Here is a 22,244-nt window from a genome sequence, read left to right as displayed (position 1 = left end):
GAAGAACCCGTCCAGAAGACCTATATAATTTTTTTCTTTTTGATTTTTTACCTGGATTACTGAGATGCATCAGGACATTGAAAGTTATAAAAATATTTGGAAAAAAACTGTAGGTAATGGTCAGGTACTGATTAAGTAATGAGTGGTTCCTTGGTAAGTACTTAGTATGCAGCTTCACTTTAAGATACACAAAAATAGTAGGTAACGGTCATTTACTGAGTAAATAATGATTAACTATTCAGTAGTTCCAGAGTAGTTCTTCTATGGCAGGGGTCTGCAACCTGCGTCTCTGGGGCCACATGTGGGTCTTTGGTCCCTCTGCAGTGGCTTGTTGAAAATGCGACCAAACATAACAGAATACATTTTTTTGTTGTTTTTATACCCACAACAGAAATCAATTTGTTTGCAAATATGTGAACAATACAACTAATAATAAAAGTAAAACATGTTAGCCTGTTGTTTACTTAAATAATCCAACTTCTTTCTCTCAAATCCATCAGAATTACCTTTAAGGAATTTGAAGACTACATAATAATGAGAATTAGAAAAATATATGCTGAATACTTCAGTTGTACTAGTTTTTATGAAATAAGGTATAAACAATATACAGTATTTTTCTTGTTTACATGAATATGCTCTTTTCGTTTGTTCTGATGTTTATAATAATAAATAATATATTAATCACAATATGTTTTTTAGTTTTATAATGTCACCTCCACTGACCGTAAAGTTTCCTGAAAAGGCCTCAAAAAGGCCCACGGACCACCAGTTGATAATCACAGTTATAGCTTGTTTTGTGGCTCTGAACACATTTCGTTAGTGAGACAAAGAGCACAAATRGCTCTTTTGATCATAAAGGTTGCAGACCCCTGCACTAAGGGGTCCCGACCCCAACTTTGGGAACCACTGGTCTATAGTGCACAACTCCACCTCCCCAAAAACACAGTTTTCTAAAGGCATTAATGACTATAATGTTAAAAATTTGAGATGTGCTAGGCTCAGCTGCATCTGCCGCGGCCATCTTCATACTCGGCTACATACTGTATGTCTTATATGTCCCTGCTGGAAGCTGCCACCRTTTATATCTCACTGACTTGATATAAAGCATCATTTATCTCAGTTCATCTTTGTTTTTGTTCCACATGAGATTAGATTTTCATCGATGCAGATCAGACGCTGAATGAAACGGCTCACCGGGGGGAGGAGGGGATGGGGGCAGGTGTCTCGCCCAGTTCCTTTGTTGGCATCCCGGCACCTGGCACCTGGGCATGTCTGAGCAACCTGTAGCTTTTTTTATTTTTTATTTTTTTTTGTGGCTCTGCTGCCTCTGAGACCGTTAGTAAGTTGGTTTAGCAAGTGGGGGGGGGGGGCATCAGGGCTCTCCTGTTACACCCCCCCCTCCCTCCCGGTGGCTTCATGCTCCACTGGAGTCCTGGTAGGCGACTTCTTTTGTGTTGGTGACCCACTAAATGTGTCAGTGACCACTTGGTGTTCACTCTTTCTGCCTCTCACTCTTCTCTGTCTCAGCGCTGCACTCCTTAGTTCACTCCTCTGGCGTTTTTGTTGTTCTTTTCTCCTTATCTACTTTGAAGAGCGCTTTCRAGCATCATCAGATCAGTAAACATTTCATCAGAACTTTGAAAACCAAAAGAATTAAATAAAAACCTGACTCTGACGTTAACATTTCACTTTGACTGTGTTCATCTCCTCGGTGTGGCCTGTGCCTTCTTCACCCCCCTGAACAGCTGTTTTCACACACAGCTCAGACAGTGTTGTCCCACCTGGAGCTTTAAACACAGTAATTACAGCCTCGGCCCTCCRTCACGCAGCCAGCTCGCTCACAAAGACCTGGCATCAGAAAAGGGTGGGACTTCCCACGTCGCTCCCATCCTGGCTAAAGCTCTGGAGCTGGACACACACAACAGCATTCCTCTGTGGCTCAGGGCGGACAGGAAGCTCAGCTTTGGTGGCTAAGCTCAGGCATCCTGCTGAAATATGCAAATRTGTTTTGTAGYAGGCAGGTGACACTTTGGTGGAAATCCTCAGATTCTTTACATTAATGATGGGATTTGTTTTGCTTTATGTGAAATGTTTGCTATGAGTGATACTGTGTTCAAACTAACTACTGCTGTCTGATTTGTTGATGTAGTTACTCTGACGTCTGTCACATGACAAATCCTGAAAGTTTAAAAACAAGCGTCTGATGCAGTTTAAAGCTTCCAGTTTGGACTTTAAAAACCCCAGAGCTGTAAGTCCAGCTCCCTTTAAACGTTCAGGTTCTGCACACATTGTGCTACTTTTAACTCAGTTCAAAAATATTTAATTGATCCCAAAGGGAAATTACMGTTTTGTCATTCCTGTATCAAAACCTTCAATTCATTTTGGAGATAGYAGCTATGACTTGTGTTTTTTTTTTTTACAACTTTTTTATTCTTTTTCAAAATATTTTATCTACACTTTAGACACTACAGTATTTTCAAACGTTTCCCCACATAAATGCTAGGGATGCAACAATACATGTACCCGTATTGAACAATACAGATTTTAAAAATTGATTTTATCAACTTGTCTTCTGAAGATGCTCTGTGTTGAAGGATCAGTGGATCTGTGTTCGACTACTCCACCTAGGCTGCATTTTTGAGTGCAGATCCACAGAGAAACTTGCTGTTTCAGCAACATTTAATTAAAAAAAACAGTACTTTTGAGGTTAAACAAATGTTCATAATTAGTATAAATAAATAACAAGTTAAAAGGGGCATGGAAATTTCTCTTTTCTGTATCGAAAAAAATATCGAACCATGAGACTAAAGTATCAAACCGAACCGTGAATTTCCTGTATCGTTGCAGCCCTTAATAAATACATTTATTGAGCTCTTCAGTTCTTTCAAATATTGTTCTCCTTAAAATCTGCATCAGCATTCCTGCTTTGTTTGTCTTCTTAGGCTGCTTTTAGTTTATAGCTACTTTTCTGCAACTTTAAGCTAACCTTTTACTAATTTTAGCTTGACTTTTGTTACTTTTGGCTAACATTTTGTTTATTTTAGCTTGACTTTAGTTGCTTTTAGCTAAACTTTTGCTAATTTTAACTTGACTTTTGCTGCTTTTTGTTAATTTTAGCAGGCATTTTTTTACTTTTAGCTAGCCTTTTATTTATTTTAGCTTGACTTTTGTTACTTTCAGCTAGCCATTTACTAATTTTACCTAGCTTTTGTTACTTTTAGCTATCCTTTTGTTAAATGAAACTTTCTACCTTTTCCTAGCCCTTTGCTAACTTTAGCAGCCTTTTATATTTTAACTAGCCTTTGCTTAATTGTAGTTAGCATTTTCTTAATTTTACCTACTTTTTTAGCTACTTTTTGCTAAGTATTTGCTACTTTCAGCTTTAGCTAGCCTCTTGCTACTTTCAGTTTTTAGCTATGTTTCTGCAATTTGTAGCTAGCTTTTTGTTACWTTTAGCTTTTGATTAGTTTTAGCTTTAAATTAACATTATTATTCATGACTCAGCATTCACTCTGCAGTTTTACAGAAAATATATTTTTAGTTTGTTATAAGTCATTGTTGTTTTGAAGTTTTCTGCAGTTTTAACACTGGCACTGGATCACTGTAAATCTCTGTTGAATAATACACTCTTTAAAGAGCTTCTTCTGTCACTGTTACTGTTTCTTTTTTTATCTTGGAAACGTGAAGACAAACTTGCTCGTCCGTCCAAGCGAGGGCTTTCCTCTCTTTTGTTAGGTCTCCTCCCATAAAATCCTGCACTATTCTTCTCGTCTCGGGCGCAGCAAGAAGTGACAAACGCACAGAGAAATTTTTGTCTGATTGAAAGCGAGCTGACTGCTGATGGAGGTGGGCGTTTTTGTTCCTGGGCACAACACATGGCACTTAGAGAGGCGGAGGGCACAATGAGAGCCTTGTAGCAGAGTTGTGGCATGTGCACCAACAACTTGACTTAACGCTTCTCTAATTGATGGCGCTGAGCTGTTCAGGTCAACGAGGCAGATTCTACAAAGGGTGAAACATGGGCTGTCTGGTGTGTAAAACAAATCAGAAGGATGTGGCTTGATGATTAATACGTGTTCATTATCATGTAAATGCAACAAGTRAAAGTAACAAAACATCTGTGGAGAGCTGCACATTCAGACCCTGCGTTCTTTTCCACACTACATGGTTGTTATAGTGTACAACTCCGGCTGGCGTTCAGCTGTTTATCTCTCCACTTATCGTTAGAGACAGATGTCTCTGGTCCACTGTTGTGTTCCACTCAGGAAGGACAGATAGTGGAAGAGATGTTTGGCCTTGGCTCTGACTGATCAGAGGAAGGTCACAGCCCGAACCGTGAACACAACCAAGTCCACCAGGTCCACCTCATCTAGGACCTGAGGTAATCCCAAAGGTCCTGTTGGGCATTTCAGCTGCTCTGCCGGGTTCGGACTGCAGTGACGCAGAACATGTAGGGAGTCAGATAATACTTTGTGATAGCAGGATTGTTTTTAGAGAATAAYGTTCCATAATCCAGWCTGGACTTTCCAGTTTGGCTGTTTATGTTCGATGGCAGGGTGATGTTGCTCCGACCAGGTGTTTCCCTTCACTGGGACACTCAAACTTCCTGTCTGCTAAACTAACTGGGATTGTGCACACTTAACCACGTGCCTACAGTCATGTGCTAAAGGAATAGTTCAGATCTTTTGAAGTAGGGTTTTGTGAAAACCCACAAAGTGTGGGCACTGCTGGCATGGCAAGCGGGCCAGGACTGGCAATGATGGCACTGATTAAACCAAACCAGTTGTGGTTTGGTTTATGTAGCTCAAATCTGTCAATGCCACAGCTGGCCCGGTTATGGTTTGGTTTATTTGGTGCCGACCAACAACATCTGGGCCATTCAATCGGCCGTCGTTTTTTTTTTTTTTTTTTTTTTTTTGCAATATCTGGGACAATTGGTCACACGGAACTGGGCCAGACCAATTTTGCTATGTAGGAAGGTAACACATTAGCACTCAGCCCAGATAATGCAAAAATTTATGGCCCTTTAGTGGCCCAAATGTGGTTTGCCAATTTGGCAAACCACTGCGGTCTCTGGGCCGAGTGTTTTGCTAAGTAGGTTACCTTCCTGCATTTGTCTGTACCAGTTNTCTGTGTTGAAGGATCAGTGGATCTGTGTTCGACTACTCCACCTAGGCTGCATTTTTGAGTGCAGATCCACAGAGAAACTTGCTGTTTCAGCAACATTTAATTAAAAAAAACAGTACTTTTGAGGTTAAACAAATGTTCATAATTAGTATAAATAAATAACAAGTTAAAAGGGGCATGGAAATTTCTCTTTTCTGTATCGAAAAAAATATCGAACCATGAGACTAAAGTATCAAACCGAACCGTGAATTTCCTGTATCGTTGCAGCCCTTAATAAATACATTTATTGAGCTCTTCAGTTCTTTCAAATATTGTTCTCCTTAAAATCTGCATCAGCATTCCTGCTTTGTTTGTCTTCTTAGGCTGCTTTTAGTTTATAGCTACTTTTCTGCAACTTTAAGCTAACCTTTTACTAATTTTAGCTTGACTTTTGTTACTTTTGGCTAACATTTTGTTTATTTTAGCTTGACTTTAGTTGCTTTTAGCTAAACTTTTGCTAATTTTAACTTGACTTTTGCTGCTTTTTGTTAATTTTAGCAGGCATTTTTTTACTTTTAGCTAGCCTTTTATTTATTTTAGCTTGACTTTTGTTACTTTCAGCTAGCCATTTACTAATTTTACCTAGCTTTTGTTACTTTTAGCTATCCTTTTGTTAAATGAAACTTTCTACCTTTTCCTAGCCCTTTGCTAACTTTAGCAGCCTTTTATATTTTAACTAGCCTTTGCTTAATTGTAGTTAGCATTTTCTTAATTTTACCTACTTTTTTAGCTACTTTTTGCTAAGTATTTGCTACTTTCAGCTTTAGCTAGCCTCTTGCTACTTTCAGTTTTTAGCTATGTTTCTGCAATTTGTAGCTAGCTTTTTGTTACWTTTAGCTTTTGATTAGTTTTAGCTTTAAATTAACATTATTATTCATGACTCAGCATTCACTCTGCAGTTTTACAGAAAATATATTTTTAGTTTGTTATAAGTCATTGTTGTTTTGAAGTTTTCTGCAGTTTTAACACTGGCACTGGATCACTGTAAATCTCTGTTGAATAATACACTCTTTAAAGAGCTTCTTCTGTCACTGTTACTGTTTCTTTTTTTATCTTGGAAACGTGAAGACAAACTTGCTCGTCCGTCCAAGCGAGGGCTTTCCTCTCTTTTGTTAGGTCTCCTCCCATAAAATCCTGCACTATTCTTCTCGTCTCGGGCGCAGCAAGAAGTGACAAACGCACAGAGAAATTTTTGTCTGATTGAAAGCGAGCTGACTGCTGATGGAGGTGGGCGTTTTTGTTCCTGGGCACAACACATGGCACTTAGAGAGGCGGAGGGCACAATGAGAGCCTTGTAGCAGAGTTGTGGCATGTGCACCAACAACTTGACTTAACGCTTCTCTAATTGATGGCGCTGAGCTGTTCAGGTCAACGAGGCAGATTCTACAAAGGGTGAAACATGGGCTGTCTGGTGTGTAAAACAAATCAGAAGGATGTGGCTTGATGATTAATACGTGTTCATTATCATGTAAATGCAACAAGTRAAAGTAACAAAACATCTGTGGAGAGCTGCACATTCAGACCCTGCRTTCTTTTCCACACTACATGGTTGTTATAGTGTACAACTCCGGCTGGCGTTCAGCTGTTTATCTCTCCACTTATCGTTAGAGACAGATGTCTCTGGTCCACTGTTGTGTTCCAYTCAGGAAGGACAGATAGTGGAAGAGATGTTTGGCCTTGGCTCTGACTGATCAGAGGAAGGTCACAGCCCGAACCGTGAACACAACTAAGTCCACCAGGTCCACCTCATCTAAGACCTGAGGCAATCCCAAAGGTCCTGTTGGGCATTTCAGCTGCTCTGCCGGGGTCGGACTGCAGTGACGCAGGACATGTAGGAGTCAGATAATACTTTGTGATAGCAGGATTGTTTTTAGAGAATAAYGTTCCATAATCCAGWCTGGACTTTCCAGTTTGGCTGTTTATGTTCGATGGCAGGGTGATGTTGCTCCGACCAGGTGTTTCCCTTCACTGGGACACTCAAACTTCCTGTCTGCTAAACTAACTGGGATTGTGCACACTTAACCACGTGCCTACAGTCATGTGCTAAAGGAATAGTTCAGATCTTTTGAAGTAGGGTTTTGTGAAAACCCACAAAGTGTGGGCACTGCTGGCATGGCAAGCGGGCCAGGACTGGCAATGATGGCACTGATTAAACCAAACCAGTTGTGGTTTGGTTTATGTAGCTCAAATCTGTCAATGCCACAGCTGGCCCGGTTATGGTTTGGTTTATTTGGTGCCGACCAACAACATCTGGGCCATTCAATCGGCCGTCGTTTTTTTTTTTTTTTTTTTTTTTTTGCAATATCTGGGACAATTGGTCACACGGAACTGGGCCAGACCAATTTTGCTATGTAGGAAGGTAACACATGTAGCACTCAGCCCAGATAATGCAAAAAAATTATGGCCCTTTAGTGGCCCAAATGTGGTTTGCCAGTCTGGCAAACCAATGCTGTCTCTGGGCCGAGTGTTTTGCTAAGTAGGTTACCTTCCTACATTTGTCTGTGGCAGTTCTGTCGGGCCAATTGTCCTAGATATCACAAAGAATGATGGCCCTTTGGTGGCCCAGATGTGGTTTGCCAGAGGTGGTCCATGCTTTGACCATCAACACATAAATCAAACCACAACTGGGTCGGTTGTGGCATTGACAGATTTGGGCCACATGTGGTAATCAGTGCCATTATTTCCAGATCTGGCCCACATCCARTTGACAAAGCACTTGCCACGCAGCAGTCAGCCAGTAGGGCCAGCTTAACACCAGGTCTGGCCCACACCTGTCTTCTCTGTGGGGATGATGAGTATGTTACCTTTTGTAAGAGCTCTTTGACTAGTGACCCCAGATATTGCTGGTTGAAGWAGGAGAGTGGTTAATAAGCTACTTAACAGAGACTTCTCAATCATATGATTTTTTTTTCCTGTTTTTAAGTGCTGTTTTTAGATTTTTGTCACAATAGAAATATCTCAGTCATTTTTTCCATTTGATTTCTGTAGACCTCATAAACCACGCTTGGTGTTCCATGCCCCACTGTGGGGTCTTGACACCAAAGATGGGAACGACTGATATATTTACAGTATCTGTTAGATTCAATAGAATAAACTGTGGTCCWAAGACAAATATACGTTTCTGGTAAAAATGCAGCACATTTCTTCTATCTAAAAGATTACCCTGATGCCAGCACACGACTTTGCTGTAATTTTAAGGAATTAAGACTTAGAAAAGATTATTAAAGTACTTTTTCTAACCAAAATCTCCCATGTCAAACCCCAAAAGGATCCTGGATGTTTGCCTCTAACTAACTTAAGAGCATCATTGCTAACCTAACTAGCTAACTCGATTAAACACGCCTCTTTATTTTCCCCAGGATGCTGAGTCTTTAGACCACTGTATCCAGAGGGCTCTGTCTGCCCTGTACCGTCCCTTCTGTACCACTGCTTCCACCGTCCTCTGGCAGCTCTTCAGTGTGGTGGAGAGACAGTACCGTGGGGACGGCCTCCGCTGCTTTGTTGACTTCCTGCTTCCTGCCAAACGGATTCTGCAGATCATCCAGAAAGAGAGCTGTGTGAGTACATTAGAGGAATTCAAGAACGCTTCTTTCTGACGTAGTTCAGTAATGGAATCAGAGTTCCTGATTGGACCCATGTTGCCTTTAAGTTCAAATGGCAAGTGTTTTGAAGCAAACGGAAATTGGAAGAAAATCATAAAAGGTGCTTGTTTCCAGAGTTTCACATAATTTATAAATCAGTAATAAAATGATGAAAAATTACTTGGATCTCTTCAGCATTTTCCGTGATGTCTTGGAAGCATCGCCTCGTCTGTGCCAAAGGATTACAAACAAGTGAATAGCTAGTGATTGAAAATGGATAGCCTGGGGGTAAAGTGGTTCAGTGGGTAATTGTGACCCAAAACTGCCACAAGTGTTTCCAGAAGACAAGAAAGTTGGACTGATTTGGCTACCTAAGCTCCAGAGTGAAAATTACAACCCAAAGTCAGGTAAAGTAGAGCAGCTAAAAACAAACCTTCAATGCTGCAGTCAATTGGCTTCACGTTGAAAAGCCAAGAAATGTTTACCACACAGAAAATTTTGCAGTGTTAAATCAACACTTAAACTGTTAAATTCAACACTGTGTCCGAGTCTATTTGGTCCTTATCTGAATTGGTATCAGTTTAACTCTTTCCATAGTGTTACATTTTCAGGGTACAATTTAACTCTAAACAGAGTTAAAAATTAACACTGATTAACACTGTACAGTGTTAATAAATCTTAACACTTCAAGTCAAATAACTCTGAGAGTAAATATGATTCTAAGCAGTCAATAAGGTACTCCACTGTGATGACAAATCAACTCTGATTCTCATGCTTTTCAACACTGCATTGAGTTATTGATGGTTAACTCTGGAAGTTTATATACCTCCTATGAGTGTTAATTTGACACTCTACTGTTTTGATTATTTACTCTTTTGCTGTGTAGAGGGGTGTAAAACAGACACTATGAGGTGTTAATACACAGTAAATTTGAAAGTGTAAGTTTACACTTTAGAGTTAAGATCACACACCAGGAAGTACCTCTCACTCTACATCTCATGGTGTCGATTTATGGCCAATAACAMAAACTTAAACTTGAACAACTGATAAACCTGAACAAAACAACTAGAACAACWAATTTTTACTCTCATGAACTTAACAGTCATAAACATACAAACACATAATTTCTGTAAGATTACCCAGCATTCCTTGCTGTGAAAATACTGGTCTGTCTGACATGGGGGGAAGAGGGTGGGGCTTTACAGAATACTTTTTTCAACACTGCATGGTCTTATATAACAACACTTTTAAGTGTTATGTAAGACTTAACAGTGGGTGGAGCCTATTTAACACTGTTCAGTGTTGAGACAACACTGAGGAAATCAACACTGTGAATTAACACCAACAAAGGGTGAGTTAAATTGACTGAAAAGTTTAACACTGACATTTTAACACTTTGGTTTTTACTGTGMAGGCTAGCCCCGACTATATATACTTACAAAAATACAGCAGATGGAGAGGTTGTCACCTCGGGGAACAATAGGCACACATCTGATTCAGTGATTAAATGACATCTTCAAGTTCTACAGAAGCCTGTTTTATTTATTTAAATCAGGTGTGTTGGAGCAGAGAAACCTCTAAAACATGCTGGATAGTGGCCCTGTGGACCAAGATTGGACACCCCTGTGTTAGACCTACAACACATTCTGGCATTTCTTCATATTTTACTGATAAACAATGTCCTACGGCAAAACTCATAATTTTTTAGATTTTGTTTGATTTGACATGCAAACAGCCACACCTAATTTAGAAGGTAAGTATCAAATGCTAAAGCACGTGGGAAGAGTTGTGAGCTTTGTGATGACAAACGCAACAGACACAAGTTAAGAAATTGTGGGTTTATTGCAAAAGATAATGTCACAGTAATATTCAGCAATAGTATTGCATATTTTCCTAATCTTTTGATGCCCAATGAAGACATAAGAAGAAACCTTTAAGACCTGAAAGCCTCGTTATGGTGCAGCTGAGTGTGAATAATTTTTACTGCATAGTAGGGCTGCCACAAACGATTATTTTTATAATCGATTAATCAATGATTATTTTTTCGATTAGTCGACTAATCGAATCATACGTTAATTGAAAATAAAACATACAGCTTATCACATCAGAATGCAGCTGCTATTATATAACCATSGTTAGATTTTAGCTATATGCTAACTAAAAATAATTGCTGTGGAAGGCAAGTTCTGCTCTGCAGAAATTGCACAGGTTTCTCTTTCATTTTCTTCAAATGATCCCACACTTTTGAGCTCCGTTGGGTAGTAGCCATGATACCAGAGCCTGTCTGTATAACGTCTTGTGACGTCCACGGCCTACCCCAGTTACCACTACTGGGCATGTGTGCCAAGGACAGAAATGCAGATGTGGCAGTGGAAGGTGTCAAAGCAGTTTGGAGAGAAAAACAAAGTAAAGAACAAAAAAAAAAAACAATTAATCGATTATTAAATTAGTCATTGATTATTTTAATAATCGATTAGTCGTCGATTAATCGACTAATCGTGGCAGCCCTACTGCATAGTAACAAACACTGAGGCAGAGTTGATGAAGTTGCTGAAACTAAGCTGATTTTTTTTTCCTCGAATGGGAAAACAGAGGGGAAACTGTTTGAGGGCCTGCCATCCTTTTGGGTATGAAGTGAAACTTAATATTCCCTCTTTGATTGCCAGTGGGTTTGGACTCTTAAGACCAAAGCACTGAAACGTTATTCCTCTGTATTCATCTCTCCGGTGATTACACTGTGACGATAGCCCCTGAGAACAGCCCACTGTGCATGAGAGTCTTTGTGTTGAAGGCAACATGAGAGCTTTCAGAGGGAGATCACATCCTCAGTCTTTCCTAAAAAAAAAAAAAAACAAGAGAGAAAAAAAGAGCGACGCTAACCCTTGAGCTCTGAATCTGTGCTCTCGGGGTCTGTTTTTCTTACACTGTCACTACAAAGATTTGTTTGCGGTTGCTGCGAAACCAGGCCTGATCAGACAGGTTTTTTTTTTTTTGTCTTTAGCTGAATGATCTCTGAGCATGATTCAGTGGGCGTGTCCTGAAAAAAAAAACATCTTGACTCCACATTACGGCTAAACACGTGTTTGCTAGTGATGTTTGATATGGCCAGTTTTCTTTCTGATACTGATACCGAGTAAAATGTGGCAGGTATCGGCGATACTGATCTGATACTAATACTTTGTGTTAACACACATAATGTGTCTGGTAAATCTTAAAAAGTAGCATTTTTCAAATAACCACTTTATAAATAATACATGACATAGTCTTTTATTTATTAATTTAAAAGTCTTTCTAACCCTAACCCTATATTTGTTTAGCACAATTTAAAATTTCATATTCTATTCATATTCTAAAGAAATATAATAATTTTTAAATAATGAATAAAAGTGAGAAAAAATATTTAGAAAGTTGTTACTTTGTGTATTTTGTAGCATTGTTTGTGGGTTTGCAAGAAGGTCCCTGACTAGAGCTAATGCTGTTTGGGAATCCCTCATCTAGAATGTAATTACAGTCAGACGAAGCAGATTTTATGTTAAAATGAYCTGCCATACGTCTACAGACTGACTGACTGAGCACAGGCAACTGTGCTGATGCATTACCCAATTGGAAGAAAAAGTAGTTCCCTCCAACCACATGATTTAGTCAAGATTTGAATACTTTAGTTATTTTCCACTATTTTCCTGTTAATGATATACAGTACATTATGTGAAATAACTAAAGTATCAAAGTATTGATATTCTGATTTTAATATCGATTCATAAAGTTATGGTATCGGTAGTATCGATATTTCAGTATCGATCTGCACGCCACTAGTGTTTGCACGCAGCTTTGCAACAGAGCTACAACTGAGCTGTCACTAAAGATAATTATATTTCAGAGGGAATGACTGACTTCTCTGCTTTCCTTCAGGTGAAGTTCAGAGGTTTGCTGTTCTACCACGAGGGCTGGCCGCTCTGCATTCACGAGAAGGTCGTCCTGCAGCTCTCCCCCCTGCATAAAGTTCGACTAAAGCAAGGAGACTTCTACCTACAGATCGTTCCGTTGGGCCACAAAGCTGCCAAGCTCGTGATAAAATGTCTGTCTGCCAGTGGGCAGGCCGTTGCAGAAATCCCCATCTCAGAGAGCATGTATGGCAGCGTCTTCACGGCTGAGTTCTTGCAGAATGTAACGCGTGACCAAAACCTGCACCCGCTACAGAACTGTCTGCTCACCACCGGCACGGCCGTGTACAGGACGCCGTGGAAAAACGTGGTCAACCCGCTATTTATCAGCAGCACGGCGGACGCCATCATGCAGACCCGATGCAGCCGAGGCAGCTTCCGTGGCCACCTCAGCACCTGCAGCACCAGCGGGTCCACCGGCACTCTGGACAGCCACCGCAGCTCCAGGGAGTCCCTGCACTCCCTGGGAGCTGACTCCATTTTCTCCGAGCCCACCTCCCCAACCGGGATCCACGTGGACCCCAGCGGCGGGAACCAGAATGTCAACAGTCCTTCTGCCCCCATTAAGATAGAAAGACCGGGAGAAGAGGGCGTGAAAGAACCGGGGGATGAGGATGGTAGTGAGAGAACAACCGGGACCAAGACGATCTCTTTTAGTACTGACCTCAGTAATCCAGGCCCTTTGCGCCGTACACCCAGAGACACTGCTGCCTTTGAGAGCAGGAGACTTTTTAGGAAATCCTACATGGAGGCCTTGCAGAACCCCATGACCCTCGGGTCCAGCTCTGAGTCCATATTGGAGGAAAACCACGAGAATAGCACTGGACTTAGAGAAACAGCCGTTACACCAGGGAGCAGCCCCGACACCCGCACCTCTCCCCRAGAACACTTGTCCCGCAGGTTCGGCAGTCGAGGCTGGCTCAGCGGCGATGACTCCAGACCCGGCACGCCTTTGTTTTACTTTCAAAAGGGACTGCGGAGCTCTGAGAGGCGAGCGGATAGACGTTCCAAGTCGCTAGAGAGGACTAACAAGGCCGGCCAGGTGAAAGGCCACCGGGAGCGATCGTCGTCTGGAGGATCAACGAACATCTCTCCCAAAAAGCTGATGAACGGTTACGCTCTCCGATTTGGAAAGCTGGATGTGGAGGCTGGGCTTCCGGGAAATGAGAGGAGAAGCAGCAAAGACGAGCCAGGTACGTTACAACATCTAAACCTTGTGCGTGTTCCTTTGTCGTATCAAGCTACGCATAATGATCCTATACAAGTGAAATGAAGACATTTTGAACCTAAAACATCATTTGAAAGGATTTTATACTTTGTAAATCCTTTGCAAACAAAAAGTAAAAACGCCCATTAAGTGGARGAGTTTAAGTATCTGGGTGTCTTGTTCATGAGGTATGGTAGGATGCAGCAGGAGATGCATCGACTGATTGGGGCCTYGTCCTCAGTAATGAGGGCGTTGCTTCGGTCGGTCGTGGTGAAGAATGAGCTGAGTYGAAAGGCAAAGCTCTCGATTTACTGGTCTGTCTGYGTTCCAACCCKCACCTATGGTCATGAGGCGTGCATCATCAAAAGAAGACCCTGAATACAGGTGGCAATGAGCTTCCTTCGTAGGGTGACCGGGCTAATGCTACGTTCACACCGAACGTGTCTTGAGCATCTAAAATGCATCCAAAGCCTCAAGGTGGACGCGCTACGTTCAGACCGGGACACAGACTAGACACGTGTCTGAATGGGAGGAGCATCTTGTTTTTTTTTCCGGTCTGTCTCAATGGCGGATGAAATAAAGATAAAATAAAGAAAATGGCTTTGCTTTATTTACAAAGAGCAAGCGAACGTTGYGCTCACCAGATAATTAATTCACCAGTTAATTTAGAGGTGGTCTGATCGRTGATCGGTTACACTCCTAGTGAGGAGCTCCATCAACCGGGGGGAGCTCGGAGTAGAGCCGCTGCTCCTTTTGAAAGGAGTCAGTTGAGGTGGTTTGGGCATCTGATTAGGACGCCTCCCTTTAGAGGTTTTTCAAGCATGTCCCACTGGGAGGAGACCCCAGGGCAGACCCAGAACCCACTGGAGAGATTTACAGTACATACCCTTTCTGTCCTGGGAATGCCTCAGGGCCCCTCTAGTGGAGCTGGAGAGTGAGGAGAGGGAAGTCTCCTGGACCTGTTGCTTTTGTGAGCCAATCACAGATRAATGGTAGAAAATACAGATTGAGATTTTTATTTATTATTTATTTTTTTATTTATTTACCGTTATTTCACCAGGCAAGTCCCTCTGAGATCTCAGATCTCTTTTTCAAGGGAGGCCTGGGCCTGAAGGCAACCTATTGTAAATGTTTCTGTGGGGTGGGGGATACCGGAGTACCTGGAGAAAACCCACGCAAGCACATTTAGATAAAGAGATAAAGAACATTTAATTATGGACGTGAGAGAAATGAAATGACCAATGAAAGCAGATATAAATATCCATCTTTTTGTAGTCTTTGAGGTAAAACAATTAAAAATGCATGCAAATACTGTACTTTTCATCATTATAACTTCCACACATGCTCAAGTCTGATTGTGTATTGCTTAAAAACCTTTTAAAGTAATATWTGTTGCATTTATGTAACAAAGGCATCAATAGAGAAACAGTAAATTGTATTTTAATATTTTATTTACAGTATATTTAATTCTTTTATGTGCTGATTACTCCTTCATGTGCTTAAAAACCACGAGACTTTGTCATTTTGCGAAACTGAAAGTATTTTTACAGGAATGAAACTACAGATTTGTGACCTGATCAAAACCTCTCTGCTGACTTCAAAACTTCTTCATGAGTTTTGCTATCTGTCTGACTCACCGCAGTAATTCAGCCTGAGGTTGTGCAAATCGCCTAATAGCTGGATGGTGGTGTTTTTCACCGGGGCGTGCAGTCGTGCCCTGCAGCAGGACTGGTTACAACAGTTTATCAGATGGCTGGAGTTGGGAGTCTGAGCACAGACAGCTCACGTCTCTGGAGTATCGTTGCTTGCATTAATGAGTGATTGCYTTTCAGAGCCCCACGCTTTGTGTTCTTTGACACATTCAGGGAACAGGTACACTATAGCCCTACCCTGGAAAGAAAAAAAAGAAGCACTTTAGCGTCAGTTCTGTTTTCTTTTCCACTGTCAGTGTGTTTTGTTTTCTGCTAATCCATGCTGCCATGCTCAGGAAAGCAGTGATTTGAGCATACCACCTCGGAAATCATGGCTTTTTAAAATAGTTCTGCTCTTTCCAGGAATTGTCGTTTAAAATGAAAACTGAGTGATTTATGTTGAAAACTCTGTATTTGACCCTTCAGCTCTACTCAAACATTGCTGAGCATGTTTTTTTTTTTTTGTAAAAGTCAGGGATCTCAATCCCAGAACAATCTGTTAATCTTGTCACTCTCTCATGTACAACATTACTTCAGAGGGAATCATGTTTCAGCTTCTGCAAAGCAGGTTTTTCTACGACACTGTTTCAGAGGCTAAAAAGGATTCCTGTAAACCCTGTAAACTAGCCATGGAGACCCTGGCATCCCATGATGAGGGTCCATACCTATGTTTTCTGTTCCCCAGTACCCATGTTCCCTAATACCCATAGGTCCACTTGTACCTATGTTGCCTTGTACCTATGTTCCCAGTACCTATGATCCCCAGTACCTACTGTATGTTCCCTCATACCTATGTTCCCCAGTACCCATGTTCCCCAATACCCATGTTCCCTCAAAACTGTGTTCCCTTGTACTCATGTTCCCTTGTACCTGTGATCCCCATTACCTATGATCCCCAGTACCCATGTTCCCCAGTACTCATGTTCCCTTGTACCTATGTTCCCTTGTACCTGTGATCCTCAGTACCTATGTTCCCTAGTACCCATGTTTCCCAGTACCTATGTTCCCCAGTACCCATGATCACCAGTACCTATGTTCCCCGGTACCCATGTTCCCCAGTACCTATGATCCCCAGTATCTATGTTCCCCAGTACCTATGTTCCCTTGTACCTATGTTTACCGGTACCTATATTACCTGGTACTTATATTTCTCAGTACATATGTTCCCTAGTATTTATATTCCTCACCTATGTTCCAGTACCTATTTATTTCCCAGTAACTATGTTTCCTGGTACCTATGTTTCCCAATTCCTATATTACCCAGGATTTATGTTTCCTGGTATATTACCTGGTACTTATATTTCTCAGTACATATGTTCCCTAGTATTTATATTCCTCACCTATGTTCCAGTACCTATTTATTTCCCAGTAACTATGTTTCCTGGTACCTATGTTTCCCAATTCCTATATTACCCAGGATTTATGTTTCCTGGTATATTACCTGGTACTTATGTTTCTCTGTACATATGTTCCCTAGTCCTTATATTCCTCTCCTATGTTTACTGGTACCTATGTTACCTGGTACTTATGTTTCTCTGTATATATGTTCCCTAGTATTTATATTCCTCACCTATGTTCCAGTACCTTTTCATTTCCCAGTAACTATGCTTCCTGGTATCTATATTTCCTAATACCCATGTTCCCGGTACCTATTTGTTTCCCAGTACCCATATTTCCTGGTACCTTTGTTTCCATGTTCACCAGTACCTATGTTGTCCTCGGGTTATTAATGAAAGTCATGAAAGACGCTTGGCTTTCCCTTTAAATGGGTTGGGTGTATGCACAAGCAGGTTCCCTCATTAGCAAAAGTTCAAAGCAAAGTAGACTGAGTAAACTTAGCCTTGTTCTAAAATGTGACTCAAGAGGTTTAACTTTACGTTTGTTGCTTCCTCTCAAAACAAAGTGTTTTAAGAAACATGAAGCAAGCGCATGTCTGTTCGCACCATGACACTAACAGGAAGTGCACCTTTTCAGGACAAAAGAGGCTGAGCAGGAGCAATTTACGTTCACACAACGAAGCGAGACAAAGAAAACTGTTAACAAAAGACAGATCACATAGCTGGAGCTGTGGTCATTTCACAGAGAATTAGCTTTTATGGTGTTGTCAACATAAAATAATTATAAATAGAAGTTTTTATTGAATATCATTCACATTGGGCTGTCAATTTCACCCTTGATGTCGCCTTTTTTAATTAATTTAGACTCTGATCAGATGTCTGTGTGTTTTTGGAGCGTTTCAGAGTATTAGCTGCTTTTGGAACCAGATTAAAGCTGTAAGCTCTGCTACCGCTTGTGAATGTCAAACACATCATTCCTGTAAAAAGAGCCTCCAGGTACGCTTTGCTGAAAAAGGGAGAAGGTGAAAATATAGGAGTTTTTATAACACCAGAGGCAACGTTGACTCAGAAGAACTGAACATCTGGACTCCATGATGACTCAGGGTGAACTCACTAATGAATAACAACCACCTCACCACAAATTAGCACTTGTTTTTAGCACCGTTAGGTAAGAAAGTACTGACCGGTGAAAGCAACSGTCCTATTTTTGTTGAGTGAGCTTTCTTCCTGAAGTCAGGTAAACATTATTAGTGAATCTGTCAGACTCATCGGTTGTGTTTATCCTTGCAGGGCAATGGGATGACGGCATCGGCACTGAGAACAGAAGGCACAAAACGAACAGTGAAGAGTTGCAAGGTCCAAAAACGGCGAATGGGACGAGTTCGACTTCAAACCTGAGCTTTTCCTGGGATTATAATTCCTCTTTCCCCAAAACGATATCAGAAACCAATCAGGAGCTGCTCACATCAGGGGCTGTGATTCTGCCAGGTTAGGAAACATCAATCCAGCGTGTCTTCAGTGGGGTCTGCAGTGATGATTTAATAAGGGGTCTATGTGGGGGTCACTGGAAATCCTGGAGTGGCACCAAAACCTTTCTATTGTTTTCAAACAGTATATTGTTTAGTATACAAATATAGCAAGGCAAGATATATAAACGCAGTGGTGGGCACCGCTAAAAAAACCAGTGTGTAAAACACTCTAAATATGTTTAGAACTACAAATCAACATGACTTAAGTGCTTTGTTTAGATCCAGATTACATAAATCAATTTGTGAGAATATTAACCTCTTGAGCAAACCAGAATTTCCCATTTTCTAAATATTTTARCTTCTGTTAACTTAAGATCTTTAAGTTGAACTTGGACATGTTTGGCATCAATAGAAAGCTAAGAATCTTGGCTAAAACTRTTTTTACATCCACCAAACACATTTAAAACGACAGACAGTTGAATCAGAAAACAAACTGTACAAAATGGRATTGTTGCAAATCTGTAAATACATTACAACAAATCTGTAAAGGAATTTTTTTTAACATTTGTTTTTAAAGTAAGTCAAAGTAGATATGAACATAGGATGTGAAGTGTTTTTAAAGTTTTTTCCACTTGATTTTGAGTGAATATGATCCAACTGAAGTCAAATATAATTCATTATTTCACATAATATACTGTATATGGTGACAAATAAATTTTTGGATCATTTTTCAAAAGAACAACATTCAATAACAAGTGTTTTCAGGCAGATAAGGAAAAAAACTAATCTTTTAGTCGTTAAAAACTTGAGATTTCTTAACATTTATTAATGGTACCATCATGGTTTGTCCTGTGCAGAATGACAAAATGCAAAATTATTTCTTTACTAAAACCTCTGTAACTTTGCTCCAGTTAATTTTAGCAGCATGAATCTTTGCACAGGTAATGTCCACAAGTGGATTTATGGTTTCCAGGAGTTTTTAGCCTGATTCATTATGGTTTAAATGGGTTATATACTGTGTAATGAAAAAAATGTTCAGGTGAGAGTGGAAAAAAATATTATGTTCCATCCCCAATATCTCTAAAACAACTGCAGCTGTTTTAATATTTATTCTTCTAATAAAATCTCCCAAGTGTTAGCTTTATTTTGATACCAACATTATTTAAGTAGAGTTTGTAAATGCTGAGATACACTCAGTTACATTTCAGCATGGGATTTTCAGCAAAAACATCAAGAAAAACCCTTGGAGCTTAAGAGGTTAAACTTAAATAAAAGACAAAGTCAGATGTCAGAAGCACACACAGCGGTAAAGAAGTGAGTGAAACGCAGCCGCGTCCAGAGATTTATTTTAGTGAGACAGTATCAGAGGGAAAAAAATACAGTAAAAATTACATCCTCATTTGCAGCTGGGGTTGCTGCTTGAGGCTTCAGAAGTAGACGCAGCAGAGAGTAAACTCCAAGCACTAACATCGTGTGAGGTGTAAACCTGCAACCCCACTTTAAAAATAGCTGGGTTATTCCTTAATTTAACAGTGCTCTGGTGTGTGATGTTCTGCATACACTGTGCATCTTTGTGAGAAAATAGTTTTAGAAAATATCATAAAAACGTAATTAGAGCACGCAACAGTTGGAAATTATCAGTTTTTTTTGTCTCGCGCTGCTTTTAAAAATGACGCACAGTGTGTGGACGGCTTCTGTGATTGACAGGAGTAACTATCTGCTCTGCACACAGCGCGCACATGCGGGGAAATAAAAGAAAAGTTTAAGAAAAAAATGGTGGAGATGGATCTTTTTATTCAAAGTGGGCGGTTCATCCAAACGGGCCAGTCCAGCAAAAGAGGAAAACATTGAGCTGCACCTTGGTTCTTCTTCAAACAGTGTGTGCGTGTGTTTTAACGTGAGAAATACAAAGTGTGGCGTGTGCCTGYCATGAAATATGTGTGTCTCATGGTCAATGTGTGAGACTTCAGAGCGCCGAGCTTCACTAATGCTAAACTCTTGTACATGAAATTTTTTTTGCTTCGCTAATGCTAAACAGCCACGCAGGTTAAAATTAGCTAACCGCTAACCGCTGGGACAATGTCACTGACACAAACCTGTTGRCGTTAGCTYGTTAGTTAGCTGTTAGCAAACTTAAAGTTGAAAAAACTTTAACTTAAACTTTTCTAAGTTAGTGAAAAAGCTAGTCCGCTGAACAAAAAATACTTGTTCTGCTGTTAGCTGATTAGCAGAAACATGCCTACTACTGCATATAGGTCTGCTTTTATGTTTGTTTTTTACAGTTCATATTACTTTTTGATTAAAAAAACAGTCACTAATCAATTTCTTAAAGCTTGTTCTCCTAATTTATATTTATATAAAAAATGTACATAAAATTATCTGACCAAGGGGAGGCCAATCGTRAGAACCACCTTTCTTTTAATGAGTACCCACTGGCCCCCCACCTTAGTGGCACCCCTGAGTTGTCTCACTAGTCAGACAAAATTACATGAATAACTCATAGRTTCCATTACATTTTTGGGAAATGTTTGCTCTGATTCATCAGTTCATGTCAGAGATATTTGCATTATTTATTAAAGTGTTATATATTTTAAAAAATGTAGAAACTATCAATAAAATCATGAGCTACAATTACATCACACTTATAAAAAAAACTACAGAGAAAATGCTACAATAATAGTTTTCTTTCATATTTGTATTAGTTCCTTATCGTTTTGATAAGGAACTAGTTTATTTCATCGGGCTTACTGTTGAACTTGTTTCCCTTTTTTTTTTTATTGAAATGACAAAAACACAGTATATTGTTTCCAAACATGGTAAGATTACGTTATGGCGACACACTGCACAGCTTTGTGGATTTTGTTTTTGTTGGGCATGACTAAGGTATTGTTCCCCCTCCCTCTCTCCCGCCTTCTCTCTTACAGGAAACAGAGATCGTGGTGGGAGAGCGGTGCTGCAGGTGTGCACACGAGCTCAGGTGTGGGCAGGTGAGGCGTGCACGGTCAACAACCTGACCTGTTTACTGGGCTACTACCACTCAACMCTGCGGTGAGGCTCATGTTTAATCACTGTAATTCAGCAGCAGACTGTAAAAAGTAGCAATTTGACTAATAAACGACAGGTAGAAATGACTTCTACACCTGCCATTTCACTACTGTACGTAATTATTCATAGAGCTGACAGTTTTACCTCTTTGAGGTTCATTATTTTTTCTTTATTAGGAAGTGGTACATAAATAAAAATGGTTTTAACTATAAAGAAGTTAATAAGTGTTTCTTGTGCTAGCATTTTGACTGGAGTTTGTGTTATTTCTACAATAATAATAATATAATAATAAAATTTTCTTGACTTGACAATATGGTGCAAAAGTTGTAAAACAAAGAACCAAACATTTTTGAACTCTTTGAAAGTGGTCTTGATCAATAAATCAAGTCTTCTTCGATGAGACAGGGTTCCCATGGATCGTTAAAAAGTCTTAAAGGGCATTTAATTCATCAATCCAAAAATAAGGTCTTAATTAGCCTTAAAATGTCTTAAATCCAGCTTTCACAGGTCTTAAAAATGTTAAGTTGTAAGTAGGATGATTGTATTTGTCTCATATTAAAATAATTTTCAACATTTTTTTAATAAATGACCAAATTTACTGCAGCTGGTTGCTTTGTGCAAAAATAAACAGTTGGATAAAATTGTCACAGTTTTTTTTTTACATTTGTTTTTATTGTGAAGTTGGTCTTAAATTCCATTTCAAGAGACATTAAAAAGCCTTAAAAAGTGTATATATGTGTATATGGAGATGATGGTGCAAAGAAGGATTTTACATAAAATCAAGAACATTGTGGACAACCCTGACCG

General features: G+C 40.0%; 1 protein-coding gene across 1 annotated transcript in view; it reads left to right on the top strand.

Annotated features, from left to right (window-relative positions):
• The window catches only part of plekhg4b (pleckstrin homology domain containing, family G (with RhoGef domain) member 4B), a gene marked incomplete in the record, with an annotated part of 43,785 nt that overhangs the window by 1,978 nt on the left and 19,563 nt on the right, over positions 1-22,244 (top strand). Inside the window, 4 exon segments of the mRNA XM_014008781.1 lie at positions 8,526-8,723; positions 12,657-13,881; positions 18,214-18,411; positions 21,317-21,440. Coding sequence (XP_013864235.1) covers positions 8,526-8,723; positions 12,657-13,881; positions 18,214-18,411; positions 21,317-21,440 — 1,745 coding nt within the window.

The sequence above is a fragment of the Austrofundulus limnaeus genome, unplaced genomic scaffold, assembly GCF_001266775.1.
Source record: "Austrofundulus limnaeus strain Quisiro unplaced genomic scaffold, Austrofundulus_limnaeus-1.0 Scaffold52, whole genome shotgun sequence".
Classification (NCBI taxonomy): Eukaryota; Metazoa; Chordata; class Actinopteri; order Cyprinodontiformes; family Rivulidae; genus Austrofundulus; species Austrofundulus limnaeus.
Note: the sequence above shows the minus strand (reverse complement) of the source record. Positions and strands in the feature narration are given on the sequence as shown.